General features: G+C 46.0%; 1 protein-coding gene across 4 annotated transcripts in view; it reads right to left on the bottom strand.

The window, feature by feature from the left end:
• Positions 1 to 19,760, bottom strand: part of TLE1 (TLE family member 1, transcriptional corepressor) — an 83,987-nt gene that overhangs the window by 19,535 nt on the left and 44,692 nt on the right. For all 4 annotated transcript variants that reach the window (XM_046664203.1, XM_046664204.1, XM_046664205.1 and 1 more), the window contains 6 exons: positions 11,100 to 11,216; positions 7,467 to 7,520; positions 6,874 to 7,026; positions 5,380 to 5,524; positions 4,156 to 4,346; positions 2,731 to 2,807 (listed from right to left, as the gene is read on the bottom strand). In XM_046664203.1, the coding sequence (XP_046520159.1) occupies positions 2,731 to 2,807; positions 4,156 to 4,346; positions 5,380 to 5,524; positions 6,874 to 7,026; positions 7,467 to 7,520; positions 11,100 to 11,216 (737 nt within the window). The remainder of the gene's footprint in view (positions 1 to 2,730; positions 2,808 to 4,155; positions 4,347 to 5,379; positions 5,525 to 6,873; positions 7,027 to 7,466; positions 7,521 to 11,099; positions 11,217 to 19,760) is intronic.

The raw sequence follows: 19,760 nt of genomic DNA, 5'->3' as shown, positions 1-19,760 counted from the left end.
CCGTTGCACCCCTATATTCATCGCAGCATTATTTACAATAGCCAAGACGTGGAACCAGCCTACATGCCCAGAAACTGATGATTGGATAAAGAAGATGTGGTATATATACACAATGGAATACTACTCAGCCATAAAAAAAGACGAAATTGGCCCATTCACAACAACGTGGACGGACCTCGAGGGCATTATGTTAAGCGAAATAAGTCAGTCAGAGAAAGACGAACTCTATATGACTCCACTCATAGGTGGAAATTAGTATATTGAGAAGGAGATCTGATCGGTGGTTACCAGGGAAAAGGGGGGGTGGGGGGAGGGTAGGGAGGGGGAAGTGGTGTACCCACAACATGACTAACAAAAATGTACAACTGAAATCTCACAAGGTTGTAATCTATCATAACATTAATAAAAAAAAAAAAAAAAAAAAGAAAAAGAAACTTGACACAGCAGCTTAACGGAGTCAGTCCACAAAGGCTGACTCTTGTAAAAAACAAAAAAATTGGGACTTGCATTTTGTATCTGTCTTCCCCTATTCATCTGTGTTGTATGTAACAAGAGTATCAATCTTTGTCATATTGGGAAAAAACTAGTCTGTCATCATAGATGCTTGAGAAGCCCTGCCTCAGGCAGCATCACTTCACTAACTGGTGAGAACCACGAGTCCTCTCAAACTGATTAACAGATTAACACGCGGCCTAAGACTGTGTAGCCCAGACCCTGGCGACAGTGGGGAAGTTCATTTTACCCTCTGATGTTAATTAATTCCTCACATAATGGGGCTCACCTCAACTTTGAAAGAGAATCCTAAAAAGAGAAATCCAGAAAGAGAACTTCTCCCCCAAGGGGAGAAAAGCACCTCATAGGGGAGTCTCACAACTCTGCCTCTGTGCCCACTGTCCTTGTCCCTTGGCACATCGTATCCTGGTTTATGCAGCTGTGAACGCAAATCCAAGGGGCTCACAAGCCAAGGACATGAATATTTTAGCTCTAATAAGCATGACACCAGCACTGTCATTCACTGGTTTCAAGTTTGTGGCTAATCGCGTTGTTAACATACACAACATATACAAACACACGGACAAATGAAAACATAAGGAACAGGGTCTGCGGTCACTGTCCCTCGAGACCAGCACTGCAGCTCATCCCTCCGCCCGTCTCCCCCCATCTGCCCACATCCCACATTCAAGGTGGAGTCTTGCAGGCTGGACACGCCCCACACCTGACGCTAGAGACTGGCTTTCCCTAATGGTCAGTTGAACTTGGCCTGACTTGCCTATTATTTCCCCCGAAGATTCATCAGTTACTATTAATTATTGCCTCCTGTCACAACATTTCTTGTTTGCCCTGTATCCACTCACCAGTCAGTGGAACACACAACAGCTACACTGCCAGCAACCACATATAAGACAAACCCCAAAGTGCCCTGGGACATCCCGGACTGGACGTGGGGGGCACGCCCAGGAAAACACACGAGACAACAGTTCATGGGAATTTAATCAGAAGAGATCCACTGGGTAAGTAAGCTTTGTGACACTCCCCAATCCTGCTCTTCCCTGGGCCTATGTGTCACCTTAAATCCTTTCTAGCGTAGACAGATGCCTCATTTCATCATGAATCAAATTATGGTAAAATAGACATTATAATGCATGAAAAGTGGAGCGATGGGCATCTGCTTTCCTAAAAGCAGATGATGGGGTAAAGAATTCCATTTTTCCTCATGCTACTGGCTTATTTGAAACAAGCCTCCAATCAGAAACCACATGAGGATGACCGAGCAGTTGGGTGGACACTCAAAAAAATGCAATAATGCAATATGCCACAGATATACAAATAAAAGCTGAAAGCAACCACACAAAGGAAGAGGATATAACAAAATAAACGGAAGGCCTATGACATACACCTCTATTTAGAAAAATCACAATTGGAAAAGGCTTTCTGCCATCTTTGCTGGGAAGACAGACAGACCCTCGTATTTCAATTTTGCTTTGTACAAAAATTAAGAAATTTACGAATTCTTTGAAAGTACGTTTCTAATTACTACCATTATGGAAAGTAAGTGATTTTAAGCAACCCTGGAAGATTAACTGACAAGGTTTTTCAAATTCTGGATGCTCTTTTGCCCTTGAACATATCTTCTTGCTTCCCCACACAGCCGTTTTGCATTTTGTAATTCTGGACCTCTTAGAGTAAGGCACTCATCAAAACCTGACTTGAGGATGAACCTCAGCTGCTGGCATCCAACAGGGCCTGCCCTTCACACAGGTCTCATTCCCACCGAAAGAAGGCAAAGGTGGCACTGAGCTGGGTAAAGAGACAACACATTTCCAATTTCTGAGATTTCCAGAGTGTGTGACAGCTTACTGCCCACCACACAGTCCTGGTGAAAATCTCCAGCGGCCACCCTCTAGCCAAATGGCGGAGCAGAGCAGCCTTCTGAAGAAGGGTCAGGCAAGGAGAGCCAACCACCCCCGGTTCTTGCAGCCCTCCTCATCCCCGTCTCCAACAGCTTCTCTCCGGAAATAACTAAATGCATGAAATCACCCACAGGGAGAAGACAGAGGCGTGACACCTACAGGGTGCCTATTTATAGAGAGTGTTAACACTCCTCAGGAAAAGACACCAGAAATCTCCTTGGAAACCCCGAGCCTGTGCTCCCTGTGGAATTCGAGTCTGCTAACACCCATGACTAAGAAACCGCCTTTAAAACAAAACCGAAGGGTTAGAGGTACTTACGGTTTCCCCCCTGGGATTCCTGCCAGGTTTGGAGGGATCGTAGGTACTCTCATGTGAGGAGGAGGATCAAACCCGACCTGGGAACAAAAGAAGGCATCGCAGACTCCAGGGACGCAGAGCAGGCCCCTTGTGAACATCTCTAAAGACTTCCCTGGAAACTCACAGATCCCCAAAGCAACAGAAACAGAAACAGAAACAGTAACATGTGCTGGCATTTTTCAGACTGAAAACTTATAATATAAGAAGCAACAGAACCACCTCTAAACACCACAAAACATACTTCTTGCCATGGGCGGAGGGATGGAGTGTGAGCTCTGGCACTGAGGACCCGCTGCCCACGCCAATACTCCCCTGTGCTCAGCATGTTCTGCCTCGCCCGAACAGGTACAGGGCGTACGCTGTCGGACTCAGGATTTCTCAACCCTGGCACCGTCCATGCTTCAGGCAGACAGGTCTTTGGGGGAGGGGCTGTCCTGGGCCTGGTGGGGTGTTTAGCAGCATTCCTGGCCTCCACCCTTAATAGCATACCCTAGTTGTGAAAAAGTGTCTCCAGCTATCCCCAAATGTCCCTAGGGAGCAAATTTGCCCCCAGTTTCATCCCACTGGTCTAAGTGAATGCTCAAGGCTTCACACTGAGTTTGAGCCCCCTGCTGACGGCATCCAGGCCCTCAGCTGCCCACTTTGCTGTCAACGGTCTTGCCCTCCACTGCACAGCCTTTCTAACCAGTGCAACATAAGGGAAAACAACGAACTATAGTATCCCACCAAGTGATTGGAGGTAATGCTATTTGAAACTGGGAGAGGACAGAAATGCACGTGACATACTGCAAACAGCGGAGAGAAATGACTGGGGGACTCTCCTTTGCTATGGGTTATGAGTCCTGTCAATTTTACCCTTCCCGTGCAGTTGCAGTTTCATAGCTTCCCCGTCAAAAATGAGGCCATTTCCACAGTGACGGAAGGCAAGGTGAGAAAAGGAGCCCCTGCCCCAAGGTTTCAGCTCCTCTGTGTTCCTGCCTCCTGCACAGAGACCACTTCTCACACCTAAGCCATGCTGCTGGGTTTAAGGAATGCTACAGGCACGAAAAGAAAACTACAGCTCCTCGAATGTTTTCCTAAGAATTAAACAGAATAAAAGAAAACGAATGAAAAAGCTCCTGTGAGCTCCTTGAGTCATTCCATCGCCTCCCCGCACCAAAAAAAATCTGCTTTGGTGGGAGAAAACCAGATGTCCCCCGACCCGCTGAGGTAGCTCCCAAACACTGCCTTTTTTCATCCACACAAACAGTAAAACAAAAAGCGACTGGCCCCAACTTAATGCGGCGGCATGTGGATGATGGCAGCGGCCAGGGACACCGGGTCGTTGCTCCAAGGCGTGGGGGCTGCCCCCCACCCGCGCCCCGCATCCCCAGCCCGCATCCCTACCATCGGGGAGCGCCCATAGGCCACCACGGCGGCGGCGGCAGCGGCCGCGCTCATCTGCGGGGACATGTTGTGGAGGCTGGCGTAGGCGGCGCCGGGGCTGGTCAGCTCGCCGTTCATGCCGGCGTGGGGCACCATCCCGAAGGGCGCAGGGTACGGGCCGGGCACCGCCAGGGGCGTCCTCAGGCCGGCCGCTGCAAGGAAGCACAAGCCGCACGTGACTCGACTGGCCGCTCAGGTCCACTCTGACCGGCGGTTCCAGGATCATCTTTAGTGCCCTTCTTTAGGGGGGAAGGAGAAAGAGGGGAGGGCTTGGGGGATGGGGGTGTGATCACCTCCAATTCACACAGAGGGTCGCTTCTTCCTCATAGCAGAATTCACCTCCATTGGGGAAAGAACAGATCCCAGGGGAGCACTGCCCACAGGCTTCCTCCTTGTACACTTGGCGGCCAGGGAAAGCAGGCAGACGCAGGAGCATCACTGTGAGCGACTCACAGAAGGCAAACCAAGGCATAGACACCACCTGCTTACTTTGACAACTTCATAAGCAAGTTTTCTTGATAAAATCCAAGATTCCTCCCTCAGTCTGGACGTTCCATTCCCTGGTACCAATTCCAAATGAAAACCCGAGTGTGGGTTTACTAAAACTAAAGCTCAGGTTTAGGAGGAACATGCTGGGGCCGATTTTCCTCCGGGCCCAGAGAGTTACTTTTTTCCTTTCCCAGGGAGGAAGGTTAAGTGAAACGGTGCGAGTTTATTCACGGGCTGGAGTCTCAGGGAAACCCTCCCAGTTTCTCCTGAAGGAGAGACCCGCAGTTCCTGAGGGATGCGCTGGCAGAAACCCGGCCAACTCAAGGAGGCAAAAGGCTCACTCGGCCGGCCAGACCAGCCGGGTCAGCCAACATTAGTGAACCCAGGCACACAACAATAGTTTGGTAAGGAGCTTACATGCAGAATAATTATCAGAAACTTTATTGAAGTCCCTAGGATTTGGATTATTTGGAAATAAAAGCCAAATGTAAATAGTTGGAGACCAAACAGGGTGCAGCTGCCGAAACCCAAGGACAAACATCTGTTTCTTATCATGGCTGCTCGGAGACAGGAAGGAGGGAGACAGGCAGTAAGTGCATTTCGTATTCACGGGGAAACTGCACCACGAGATGAACAGGCGACGAATCAGGCTGGGAAAGGGAAAAACAAAAAGCACAGCAAGAGGCGATGCTCTACCCGCTTGGTTAACGAGGGGGTCCATGGCTGGAGGCTTGCCGAGGCCTGGACGGAGTCCTGGAGTGGCGCTGGTGCCCGGCGTTGGCATGTCGCTCCGAGGCGTCGGTGTGCTGGATTTCAGAACAGGCGTGCTGGCTTTTTCATGCTGGTATCATTAAACAAATTAAATGAGTATTATTTTTAATCCAAGCCATATTACACAATTTATCACAACAGCAGCTGGGACACTGGGCACCTTCTAGCTACTCCCTCAGCCAATTTCCATAAATCCACACAATGTTGACAGCATTAACTTGCGAGCGAGAAATGTTGACCTTTCCTCTTCCTGCCAGAATTAAAACTCGAGCTAGAGACACAGAACATGATCACACTTCTTCCTCCGCAGATTTTATTTTAAAAAGTATTTTTCCATCAGGCTTGTGGACTTTGGATCCAGGCCAAGTTAGGATGATGACCACCCGGAGAAAAGTTCCTGGTCATCAGAAACAAATGTCCCGGGTACCAAGAATGCCAGAGGGAGGCTGCCTTTTCTCATCTTGCCTTTTAGTGGCAGTGGGACTGAGATGCACGGTGAGACAGCTGGGCCATCGATCTGATGAGAAGTAAACCAGCAGCTCAGAGGCCAAAGCCTAAACTAGTCCTATCATTTTGTGAGATGTGTCTGAAAAAAGAACCCTTTGGAGTTAAGTGTCACCACCCACCTGCCTCCATAACCAGTGAGGACCCACTAGTGCAGGGGCCTTCAGGGGTCGAGACAAGGACAGGCCTTCTTCTGCCTCTCGACCTTGCCTGGCCTAGAATCACAGTCAGAAGCGCTGTGGTGTAGCAGAGAGCATGGGCTGGAGAGACCCCAGCTCCTCTGGCCTTGGATCTGACAGGCCGTGGAAACATGGCAAGAACCTTAAGCTTTCCTCGCCATCAGTGAAATGGGATAATGCCTGGGGACTGTGTAAGGACTAACTTATTGGAGTTAAGAGCTGACACATTCTACAGTGTTTGCTGAATGACTGAAAGGATGAACAGGTTCTGAGTCACCCCCCCTTCCCTCTACCAGTTCCAGGTTTCCTGGGTGCTGCCTCCAGTAGGTCACCATTCTGACCAGCAACCCAATCACAATCAGCCCCGACAGGAGGGGTCTGCCTAAAGCCAGGTGAAATGGACGCTTAAGACAATGAGGACTTCTCAGGACTTAAGAGGTTTGAACTGTGTGCCAAGTGGGAAGTTCAGAGAGCCTGAGCCAGGAACACATCCCCCAAGTGAGAGGCAACAGACACAGAGGCTTGTTCTCTAATCACAGCCTCAAACAGATGACGGAGGGGGAAAAGTAAACACAGCGTGGGGACAAAGAGCAGAAGGATGAGTTTCACTTTGAAATATTTAAAAATACAACTCTCAATCAGTAAAACCCCCACATCGCAGATATGTTAGGGTCCTGTGGTCCACAAAGGAAAAGAAATACTGCTCAATAGGCAAGTGACAGTTCTTACCACCTACCAAGCTCATTTCTTTGGATTTCAAGGAAGTGGAGCTCCCCGAGGAGGCCGTGGACGCCGGGCTGCTGGAAGCATCCTTCTTTAGCAGGCGGTTTTTGTCGATTCCGTTTTCCCGGGGTGAGTGGGCGGGGCTTGCTCGTGGAGAAGAAGGGTCCTTAACAAGCATAAGCAAAGTTTTCAGGGTTCCGCTTACAGTGCATAGACACTCTACTTCCACACTCCTTCTCTAAATTAAAGGAGCATGCTGAAAGCCTTTTAGATTTGGGGGGCTTGGGGTATACACCCTCACAACACTGTTAGAATGAACAGGATGGTGTTTGCAAACACACCCACGAAGACACCATAAAGAAAAAACCTACAAGTAATCAGATCCCTTCTCATGCTCAAATACTTTGCTTAGAGGGCACACTGGAGAGGACAGGACTAGGGGAACAGATTGGTTTTAAACGAAATAGAAGTTCGAGTCAGGCCATTATTGCTCCGTCCATGAACAACCATTAGGCTCTTAACATACGAAGTCGTAAGAACCCACAACACCATGGCTCCACTTCCTTTCTCGCACAAACTACTCTGAAAATAAAGTTTGATGGTTACCTCATTAGACACATCCACAACTAAGTTGTCATCGCTTTTGTCACCATCGCTGTCCTAGAGAAAAAAAATTTTAACGCCATTTATTAAAGGGTTTGAGGCCCAGTTCAATCTTTTTCTCTAGTTCTTGGTAGCAGACAGGGCAAAAATATGACCTGGGATGGCCTGTGGGCTCCCTTCCAGACTGCCTGGCCCCTTCTCATCTGCCTTGGGGCCATGCAAAGCCTGGGGCAGGAATGCTGCTGCGGTAACATATCAGCTATACAACCCCAACTTGCGTACAGGTGACGTCAAGTTGCAAAACCCTTGGCACGTAGTAAGGACAAGTCGGCAACAGCGCTATCTCTCTTACAATCTGAAGTCCGTAAGTACTTCGAGCAGAGCTCTTTTCCCGCTGGATCTCAAACCAAGTACATAATTTCATGTCACTGCTCTTATGTGTATCACCCTGAAGACAGACAACAAATCTAGTGTTCATAGATAATTCGTAATTATAGAGACAAACTTAAACCATGTTCCCAGGGGGCTGCTAATTACTGCAAAAAATAAAACAGAACAAACAAAAAACTAAACAACAAAGCTAGCTATTGGCTGGAATAAGGTACCAAGGTCTACCCTCACGTTAAGCATAAAGCTCTTCGGCGATCAGCTCGGAATCTTTGGGACAGAGAAACGGAAGACAGGATGGAACCTCTGGAGGGCTCCAGCATCCTGCATCACGGCTTTTACTGTCGCTTCATAAAGCCATAAAATTTGCTAATCAGAGACTCTCTAAAGTTGCATTGAGTTTGAAAAACGTTCAGAAAAGCTGTTCAATTTAATAATGTCATCAGCCTGCATCCAGTTCAGGGCAGACTGAAAATGTCTAATTTCTCAGCCAAAAGGCCTAGTGTCTTTCAGTGCAGAGTAATACAATGGGCAGGTGGAAAAAGCAGGACAACCCGATGGGCCCGAATTCTCTAAAACAAGCAGGCCCCTAGTTTATGATCTAAACAATCCTTTTCCTGATGTCGTTGTCAAATTACGAATACACATGTGATGTTTGAGAAATATTAGCACAAATGCAAATATTCCTGGTTGGCTTTCCGTGGTCCCCAAGTCCAGCTAGAAAGCTACTCTCAACTTTAAATTCACGTCATGAACGTGTTTTCTAACCATACGAGAGCATTACACGTCGGAGACACAAATTTCTTTCTTCAGTAATGTGTTACTACATGTACTTTTGTCACTGTTATAAAGGCACCATGTAATTCACTAGTAACAGCATAAAATTACAACCAATGAGGAAGCCTGGGTAATTTAAAATACTCTATTCAAAGAAATATTTTCATGCAATAAAAAAATTAATACTAAAGAAAATTTGTTTTCTCTTAGTAAAGCCCATAGAAAAGCATAAATGTTTCCTCCAGGTGTTAGGAACTCAAGGGTGGTGTTGGTGAAATAAATATAAGCTAAAAGGGTTTCTCTGTCAGAAAAAAAAAAAAAAAATTTAATGGTTAATGTAGTGTATTAACCAAACTGGCAAAATGTAGCAAATTTGTTTATTACAATGGAACTATGAAGTGAGTCCTTAAGTATTCTGCAATTTAAATCTTAGCTTAGTAATGGACTCTCCTGCAAATACAAACCCTCAGAGTAGACACCTGTCGTCAAAGATCTAAGGTCTGAGACCTTTGTCCCAGATTCTCCAACATCGTCTCATATTAGGTCCCCCCCTTTTTTGCTTTTCCCCGAGGAAGATTGGTCCTGGGGTAACATCTGTGCCAGTCTTCCTCTATCTTGTATGTGGGTCACCGCCACAGCATGACCACCAACGAGCAGTATATATCTGCACCCGGGAACCTTCAACCACCTTTACAACTAGACGTACCTCGTACAAGCGGGTTACAAAACAGTCACGCAGAGCTATGGAGTATCATCTCTCACCACTAAGTAACGTATGCCCACGAGCCTCATGCAGAACAACTTGGGATTGTATTATCGGCAAATGTCCAAATTTCTGCATGTCATGACCTTCTGACCAGCTTATTAACAGCTGACACCATCCACACATACCTGTACCTACATGGGAAGTTGGCTCTGGGCAAAAGATAAGAGGCAAATGTCATGTGCTAAAAAGGCTTGGGCAGGGGTGGGGAGAACCAACAAGTGGGGTTCTCAGGATGTTATTACAGTGCAAAGTGTGGATCAATTTGAGGACCTCTGGCAAAATATCCAGTCCTGGGCCCTCGGCTGGGGAATCCGAGCATGGTGATTAAGAGCGTGGGTTCTGCAGTTAGAGTGACACCAGGCTCTGCCATGGACTCTGACTGTGGGCGCATCACTTAGAAGCTCTGTGCTTCAGTTTCTTTATGTATAAAACGGAGGTGATGGTACCAAACTCACAGGGTTGTTTTAAGAGTTACATGAAATAATCCATGTAAAAGCACACAGTACCTGGCACTAATCTGAGTGGCTGCTCAACAAGTGTCACCACTGTTAGCTGCAGGCCTAAGCCAGCCAGCAGGAGGCACAGAGGCCTGCGTTTAAACCTCCACACAGCCTGTACACCAGCCAGCCAGAGGCAGACACTTCTTCCAGGAGCAACAGGAAGTGGCCTAACTCAGCATTCTACTCTCATACTGTTCCTCAGAAGGCATCTATCCTGAAATAGACACTCGGGGACACACAAGGAAACCCCAAGTCATCTGTCAGCTGCAATGTTTACGACCCTGAGACCACAGCCAATGGCCACTTGGCTTGGTTTGCACTCCTCGTGAATATGGTTTTAGCTAGAGCTGAGTCAAGAGTCCTCACTCCATCCACCAGTCGTGTGATCTCATCTGCAGGGTTTAAACCAGATGCCTCCAGTGTTTCTTCCATTTTTACCACAGACTCACAACACTAAACTGCTCTCTATGGAAGAGGATGTACTCTGCTTTAAGAGCTAATACAAGGGGCTGGCCCCTTGGCCTAGTGGTTAAGTTTGGTGCTCTCCACTTCAGCAGCCCGGGTTGGGTTCCCGGGTGCAGATATATACTGCTCGTTGGTGGTCATGCTGTGGCGGCGACCCACATACAAAATAGAGGAAGACTGGCACAGATGTTACCCCAGGACCAATCTTCCTCAGGGAAAAATAAAAAAGGGGGGGACCTAATATGAATTTGAATATATTATCACAATAGCATCCAAAAAGATATTTTGTGACACCTTATTCTTATCCTGATTATTTTAGCAAGACAGGCTACCACACTGGCAAGGCCTGGGACAAAATGAAAATGTAGGCCCTTGTTCAAAAATTGAGAATGTGAACATGGCTGAGAGCAAACCATTAAATCAAGGGTGAGGGGGGTCTTTTTAAGAGCAGGACCTGTGCAAATGTACAAGGTGTGCACCCACAAAGCCAACCCTGCATTTTTGTACCCCTCTTATGAATAAGTAAGCCAGAAAGCCAAAAATTTAATACCGAGCCTGGCAAAAGCATAATTTACAGCTCTGGAGGGAAATAATATCCTACAATGTAAGAATGTATCCTTTTTATAGTATTCTTTTAAAGGATGTGGAATTATCACTAAGATCTCAGAGTACACTTGTATACTCACTCAGAAGGTGAGAAGTAAGCAAGCAAATATTATTTCAAGTCCTTTATTTACTTACATAGTGGCTGGAGTCCTTATCATCCACCTTTCTTTTTTTGATGTCGTTGGAAAATTCAGGCCCATTTCTGCGTTTATCTGTGCCTCTTAGACTGTCTGGGACCAAGAGGGAATTACTCTGCAAGACAAAAAAAAGATTAATCAAAGATTTCTTCCCAAGTCTCTCTGTACACATGAAAACCGAACCTGGGTGTGATAGCTGTTTTAGTAAGGTGATACCTACACAGCCTTTCATTCCATTTAATTCGCCCCGTCTGAAGACTTTGATGGCAAACATTTAGAGAGGTTTAAGCACTTAAAAGGGAGACCCTCACTATGCAATCAAACCGTCCAAAGCCTGGTGGATCCTTCAGGCTCTACTCACTTTCAATCATTCAGCTGTTCTATTTACTGTTAGAGAAATGGTAGCTTGCTGTTTATATGGGGATGTGTTTTCATCCTTTCCCACTGTGCCTTCCTGGTCAGGAATGGAACGGCCTATGAGCAAACCCGAGAGCACTCTATTGGACGTACTCTGTGACTGTAAGAGTCAGCGTGTGCCACTCTAAAAAGACACGAAGTCAGCAGGTGGGATTAACTTTTCCGAAAAGGAAAATCACATTTTCCACCCCGACAATGAAGGAACTCTTTTGAATTCTTTTAATTTATTGTTGAAAATAAGATTTGGGGTTCCTCGCCAACAGCACTGAAATTTAAGACCCAAAGTGGGAATTTCAGCCAGTGAATCTTCAACAGCCAGGCCAGTTCCCACACACAAAAGCAGGAACAAGGACTAATCTTCTCCAAACCAAACAGGATACTTTCATTCGCCTGTGCTGAGTACGAACTGTTGACCCAAAGAAAATAGGCATTTTAGATATGTGAGGGTCACATGACATGATCTGACATCCCTTCTTTCCCATCTCCCCTCGGGCTGAAGCATCAGCCCGAGTTACAGTGAGTTCTTTTAAGCGCGGGATTAGCATATGCAAGGGGGCAATTTGTTCAGTGATGTGTTACTGCCTTGAACAATGCTGAATGAGCCGTGCATGGACCTTTCACAAAGCCCAGATAACCCCAATTTCTGAATGATGCTGGAGAACTGAGAGGGGGGCATCCAGAGCCAGGAGACAATGTTACCTTTCCCTGCCACAATTTAAAAAGGAAAGGGCTGGGGGAAACGTTCAAGTTAGACCACCTCTAATGCAACGGTATGTATCAGGAGCCAATCTTTTATGGCACATTTTGAAACGCCTTGGGTCTCCCTTCCCAACCAGCCTAAGGTCATCAGCCAGGTGGCCGGCTCTCGAAGCTGCCCCGTGAAAACCATGGACCCCACCGTGGGAGCGTTCCCAGCTCAAGCACACGCAGGAGGAAATCAAAACTGGGGACCAGAGGGTAATCCGAAGCCTCTTTGCCCACTTCAGGGACTGACCGAAGCGAGCTGAGCTTTTCATTCATGACCATTCGAGCTACACAAATGCCAGGAGGCCTCCACAAAGGCAGGGCAGAGGACCAACGCAATCCAATAGAGACGCTCAGAGTGATGTCTTTAGCGCAGCGTGTGGGGCTGAAAGGTGAGCTGGCTGGATCCCTGAACTAATTACCTCGGTAAATGTCTGCTAAAAACTAACCCCTCTGACCCAGACACACTGCGAGACAGGACGCAGGAGACTCAACAAAACTCCTGCAAAGTGCTAACAGCCCCTCGGAAAAGCTGAGCTGGAGGGGAGAGCAGCTGTGCTCAAGTGTAAAAAGTGTCCATGCACACTGGTCTGTGTTACAGATTCTATCAGCTCCACGTCTCCTCCTCCAGACTCGGAGCAGATGCCTTAAGGGCAGGGCCAAGGTGGGCTGTATGGGACTCAGCTTGACATCCGCCCATGTGCCCAGCAGAAGGAATGTGGCGAACAGTCAGGGTCCACTGGCAATTGTAAAGTTAAAGTCTGTCTCCACATAGTCATCTTCGCACCTCCTGGACATCCAGACCACTCAGCCATCAAAGACAGCTTCCCAATGATCTTACTTTGCTAATTATGTCAAGTAATACTATGAACATAAAAGTAAACCAAGCCACTTCTGTTAGAAACAATAACATTTCCACAGCTGGACCTGTAAGCCTGTCAAGCTTTCAGGCCTCCGCACCGAGGTGACAGGAGTCACCACTGTGATTCCCACCGGAGCAGCTTAAATGACGCCTGTAATCTGCATGGGTTTTGAAAAGCCTGGAAAGTTCCTCTAAATTGGACAGGGCTAGTAATCAGCACCTCTGCCTATCTGAAAACTGGCCCCATTCAAATGGCAGGCTTAAGACATGTTATGAACAATACGTCTCATCGTACCTTTGATTCTGTGAAACGAATTCAAAACAAGGCAGCAAAGAGTGTGGGGCTGGAAGGGCCTCGGAGAGTCTCCACCAGGAGCCAGGCGGTTGCTGGCTCAAGCTGCAGCCTGCCCCACCTAAAATGGACTGCTTCGTCTTACCCTCTTCCCATGGACCCAGTTTTCTGTGTTCAGTGGCCTCCAACATCTTCCAGCCCAGACACTGCTTTCCTTGTTGTTCTTAAGCAGAGTCGCAACCTAATGAACTTCACCATTGGCAACAACCACCATTTTGGTTAATTACTGCCCAGGTGACCCTAATCTTTGTGGTTCCCTCATGTGCTCCCCAGAAACCCAGAAGTGACTTCACAGGTAGTACTGGATATCTGACGGTCCCAGAAGTCTTTCCCTTAGTGCTGTGTGTTTTCCTCACAACCAATTTATATCCCTCATGGCGCAGGGGTGGAATACGTTCATTTTGATGGTCATTATGAGCCATTTCATACATATTTTAAGAATGAAGAGAGGTACTGACTGAATATCCTTTGGATCCTTCAAAATTTAGGATTCTATCTTGATTTGTTAGATTTGGACCAGGATAAGATAGAATCACATCTAACATTAACATTTAAGAAGGTGCCGTTGGTGAAAGAATGAAACTGAGGTTGCTTGGCTTTAAGTTATTGAAAAAAGTCATGCATTGTAAACACAGAAGATAATTAGAACCAAATCTCTGAAGAGACCAAAGTGACTCTACAAGACATTGTTCATCCTCCTCATCCCCCTCATTTTATCTGGAGGATGTCCAGAGAGGGGAGGCGATGTGCCCAGAGTCAAGAAGCTCTTCCGATTAAGTCAAAGTGCCTCCACTCCCAGAAGAGTGGTTTTTAAACTCAGTCCATGTACACTGAAGACTTGTCCCCAAATACTTGGCCCCCAAATACTTGTCACTTAAAAGTCATACTGGCCCCTACTGAGCTTGACATTCTAATGTGACATCATAATGGCTGATGTTTTCTCTGATCCCCCCAACCACAGTCACACACACACATACCTTGATTTACTTGGCTCTATGTCCATCATTCCAAAATCATAAACATTAAAAAAAAAAAATTTTTACAGCCTACCTTAAAATGACCTGAAAACAGTCCCAAATTCCTACCTTTCCAGTCATGAATTCTGCCATTCATCCTCCAAGATTCACACTAAAAAAGAGCTCAGCAGAGAAAAACAAAGCAGACCAGCTGCCTACAGCACTGGTTTCCCGTGATGTCAATCACCGTGGACAGAAGCCACCAGACTTCTCTTCCCCTAGTCCATATTCTGAAAGATCTTAATCTACCAAACAGCATTCATCAAATAAAATTCATTTTTCAAATATGTATTTGCCAAATAAATATTCAATCGTGAATCAGAGTTCTTTGATCAGCCAGAGAACGAGTGTTAGCCCACTGACTGATACACTCTAAGTCTACCCAAGAAACGTGATGTTTTATTTCACCTTGCAGCTGGTAAAATTTAACTATCCGCCAGAATTTTTCAAACCATAATTATTATGCAGACTTCTATTACAAGTGTCCTGAGGACTGGGATTTCCAGACCGTACATAAGTTTTCCTTTGTTTCAAAGTTTTCTTAAGAACTAAACAGGGGCCCGCCCGGTGCCATAGTGGTTAAGTTTGTGCACTCCACTTTGGTGGCCCAAGGTTTGCAGGTTCAGATGCCAGGCGTGGACTTACGCACTGAACTGCTCGTCAAGCCATGCTGTAGCGGTGTGCCATATACAAAATAGAGGAAGAATGGCATAGATATCAGCTCAGGGCCAATCTTCCTCACACACACACATACAAAACCTAAACAAAATCCTCTTATTTGTGTCTTCTACAAGAACTCAAAATAGGAGCTTTATACAGCCCACAGCAGATATTATAAACCTGAGCAAATCAAAACACACTACGTTTTCAAAACAAGACTAAAATTCTAAAACCACAATGATTTTCCACACTTAGGTGTTGCACATGCTTATAGATACAGAACCAAGTAAAACAATAAAGGGAAAGACATACCTAACCAGTCTCTAAGGAAAAGAAGATGCCCCGGAACGTTCAGTATGAAGGACAGAGTGTCTGAAAGACCTGTTAACCCAACCAACACGCCTTCCTCTCCATTTATACGTAGAGACATCACATGGAATGTCCGGATGTGGTGTGAGAACAGAGGAAACATGCTCCACAAGAAGGGGCCTTTTCCTCTTCAGAAAATCCAGGTTCCTTTGAGAACATAAAATCTCAGTGGGCATCTGCACTGACAACAAGTGAATTGTTCACCATGATTAATATATGCTTCTTGAAGGTCACTTCTCCTTGCACTATCAGTGATGTCATGGTTAACAACCTTACGAGAGGGAGCCAAGGAGCTGGTCAGAAGAGAAAAGAAAAGGTAGATCTTCCAATATCATAACCAGCGTGTGCTCCGTGAGCCATCAAATCCAGAGCAGTTTCCTATGTGGCTGAACCACGTTTTATAAAACCATTCCCTGCTGTAGTTTGATGGGTGCAAGTTAACTGGCGAGTTGGCAGTGTTTGAACCTATATTCTCTATAAGTAGAAATAAACTTCCCAATGTAATTATTAAACCATATCTTCATCTAAGAGCTTACCATGCAAGTGAAAGAGCCTGTTGAAGCTCAGAGAGTACTCAGTCAAATCAAAAGAAAACGTCCAGATTTGGACTCTGTATTACCTTTCTTCCAGCCATTCTGGACAATCATGTTTCTTTTCATGCTCTGAATACCCACTCAGGATTGATACAGAGACCCAGCAGCTTCAATACAGATAAAAACAGTCCTCACACCCTTGTTCCAAGAATTTTACTCTTCTTTAGCAATTTAACAGTAACGGCTGTTCGTGTACACTGAGATATTTTGGAAGGTAAACTCCAGAAGATACAATAGAAAGCAAGTTTAATGAAATGTTCCCGTCAGTGCTACCAGAATTCTCGTTACAGAGCCTTCATGGATCCTTCATCTATTCTGAGACCTCAAAGCAACTCTTCTGCCAACCACGTTTAAACCTTGAAGCCACCAGCAGCAAATCTGAAAGGAAAACCTGCCCATGGAGACAGCAAAAGCCAGACAGGTTTCCCTAATGCGAAAATAATGCACATTATTCAAATGGATTTCTTTAGCTGCCAAGCTGATTCCCCTCGGGAACTTCCTCCTCCCCGCAGGAGAAGTGTTTGTGTCAGAGGTACAGATTGGAAACTCATGACACCTCATTTATCCTCAGTTACACTAAGGCAGTGGGAACCTAATTTGCTAGCACACTCTACACTGACAATTAACTTCTCGGTGAACATTAAAACAATTAGGTAACGACGCACCCCATCACATCTGCGTGCCTGCTCCATCTACACCTGGTACCAATTAAGCCATCACCCTGCGTTGTACTTTTTGCTGCAGTCCAATTGGTCATTCATACATTCTGCCTGACATTTTGACAAATGCATTTTTAACCCATAAAACTAGCAGGATCCCCACTTGTCCATGGTGAAAAGTGGATGAGAGTGGAGATGTGTGGAAATGTGTCCACTCGGCAAATATCACATCTCATAGCCCTGGCTGGGAAGCGGGTCTGAAGGGAACATGTCTATTTTTCACACAGTTTCAATGCAAAATATGGGAAGAACCAGCATGGGCTTGCACCTCGATCCAGGAACTCAGCACTCTCAGATACAGACGGGGGACTCAGTCAGAACTCCCGGAAAGAACGTAGCCTTGTAGGAGACGTACAGAGGCAGTGAGCATTTGGGCTGGAAGAAGCATTAAACCACCAGGATGCCTTCAGAGTCACTCACTAAGTTCCTGGATTGCCCTTCCACTCACCTTTTCCAGGTAAAGCAAAATAAAACAAACGCACACTGACAGCTTCATTCCTCCAGTCAGGACCTTGGTCACAGCAAAAATCAAATCTACATTTCAAATAGTTTTTAAAAGCATGTTTTCGACGGGCTCCTTAGCTGTTGCTGTCTCTCTTCGTTCACCAGCCTGATGAACCAGATACTTTCTAGCACAAGAAAGGCCCCAAAATGAGAAATGCTGGGCCAGGCCTCGGCTGTGAGGTGTTCAGTACCAGACAGCACTTACATCTCCTTGTCCCCAGAATGACGGAGACGCGTGCTTACCACGTTTCAGAGGGAATAATAAACATAGTTCTGGTGGGGCAGGCCCAGTGGCGCAGTCGTTAAGTGAGCACGTTTCGCTTCGGAGGCCTGGGGTTCGCCGGGTCGGATCGCGGGTGCAGACATGGCACTGCTTGGCAGGCCATGCTATCGCAGGCATCCCACATATAAAGTAGAGGAAGATGGGCACGGATATTAGCTCAGGGCCAGGCTTCCTCAGCAAAAAGAGGACGAATGGCAGCAGATGTTAGCTGAGGGCTAATCTTCCTCAGAAAAAATAAATAAATAATTCTGGGGCCAAAGGAAAATAAAATTTTTAAAAACCTGTTCTAAATGATAAGCATTGAGTTTTCTAATTACAAAACACAAACTGAAATCTGAAAACGGTTTTAGTGGGAGAAAATATTCTCCACATGCTTTTTTGTTTTTTAGGGTAAAAGTACCCTATTTTCACTGTAATCACAGGGAGACAAAACCTGACCATTTTTCTAGTTACACACAAGTCCTGACATCCACCTGCTGAGTTAGGGCGTCCACAACAGACCCCTCCACCCAGGACACTGAGAACTGCCGAGGCTATCCCTCCTTCGGGGGCTCACTCCTCACAGCAGGGACGCCCATTTTCCCAGAGGATCTGCTTTTTTAAGCACACAGTTTTAAATTGTGCCAAGAGGGAAATCTGCTGAGGCAACTACCTAAGAAACTTAGTGTTTTCCACTATGCCTAAATATTGAAATTTTAGGTGACTCATCTCAGCTTTGTCCTTTATTACCAGGCAATTCTTTGTCATACACCAAATCAAGATAAAGTCACAAACAGGTGAAAATACCTCCTCCTGGTCCTGGTTTATCTTGGCCAGATTTGATGACTATGAGACTGACCAAGTTCCTAACCAGCTGCAATCAGTGTCATGGTCCCAGCATACTGAGAAACATCAGTAGCTGCTACCCTGTCACATGGGCCCTGGCCTCCACAACTGCCTCACATTTTAAAGAGGCTAGGAAACCACTCGTAACCCCTGGAGTGTGACTAAGAATGCACTTCTTGTAGTCTCTGCAGGTGGAGATGGGGAGGACATTCCTGAGGCTTGCTCTGCTATGACAGATGACTTCCTGGTTGGGGTCCCTCAACCCTCACCTGTGAGGCAGCCACTCTCCCCATTTTACAGATGAGAGTCAGGGAAGGTTCAGAAGGATGAGAAACCTGGCCTGTGCAGCCAGAATTCACGAGGTCTGTCGTTGTCCAAAAGTGGTGTTCTTTCTATCACCCCCATGCTGCCATGTCCTAGAGCCACTGACAATGTGATATTCAAAAAAATTAAATTTCAGAAAAAGGTCAACAGTGAAGCATTCTCCATAGCAAGACGCATGTCTGATATCCTTCTTGTGCTCTATAGTACTGGATCATTTTGAGACAAAATGATGGGTGGTCCTTAACTAGGATCTGGTCCTACCTCTGCCAATTAACTAGTCAAGGAGAACAGCCAGAGAAGAAAAACAAAAGACAGACACCACTTTACATCAAATAAAGTGAAAGTTGTCAACAAACTTTAAATAAGCTCCAAACACAAACCTCTGGTAATTTTAGAAGTTACGAGTAACAACATGGTCCCTCAGAAAGACATGATCTAAGTCTTGACTGCCATTAACCAAGTAACTATATGACCAGGGGCACCCAACCTCCTTGAGCCTGGGATCTTGTTGATAAGATGATGGTGTTGCACCATTATGATCTCTAAAACAGATGAACAGTGCTTAGACTGCCGGACCAGGAACCCCTTTTGAGAATTTGATCAAAGTCATGATCTCTCCCCCGAATTATGCAAAAGATCATCAACCCACAACACTCTCACACCCTCTGCTCTGAGGTCTCTCCCAGACACCCCCGCCCCCAGGTCTCCTCCCTTTTCCGAATGTTCCAAATAGTAATCACATGGGTTACGCATTCCGGTGATGTCCATTCAAGAAATATCTGACTGTGACACTGAAAGACATCACTGCAAAACGGGAGCAGTCTATGCAGTGCCTCAGACAGTGGGTGGCACACAGTAAGTGCCCAATAAATATTTGTTAAATAAAGAGAATTTAAACACACTTTCTACCTTATTTTCTTAAAAGCCATACAACTAGGTTTGTCAATTCTCTAACCCCAGGTCTTTCAAGCAGACTTATTTAAATTACATT

Source organism: Equus quagga, chromosome 6 (assembly GCF_021613505.1).
Source record: "Equus quagga isolate Etosha38 chromosome 6, UCLA_HA_Equagga_1.0, whole genome shotgun sequence".
Taxonomy (NCBI): Eukaryota; Metazoa; Chordata; class Mammalia; order Perissodactyla; family Equidae; genus Equus; species Equus quagga.
This window is presented reverse-complemented; position numbering and strand designations above follow the sequence as displayed.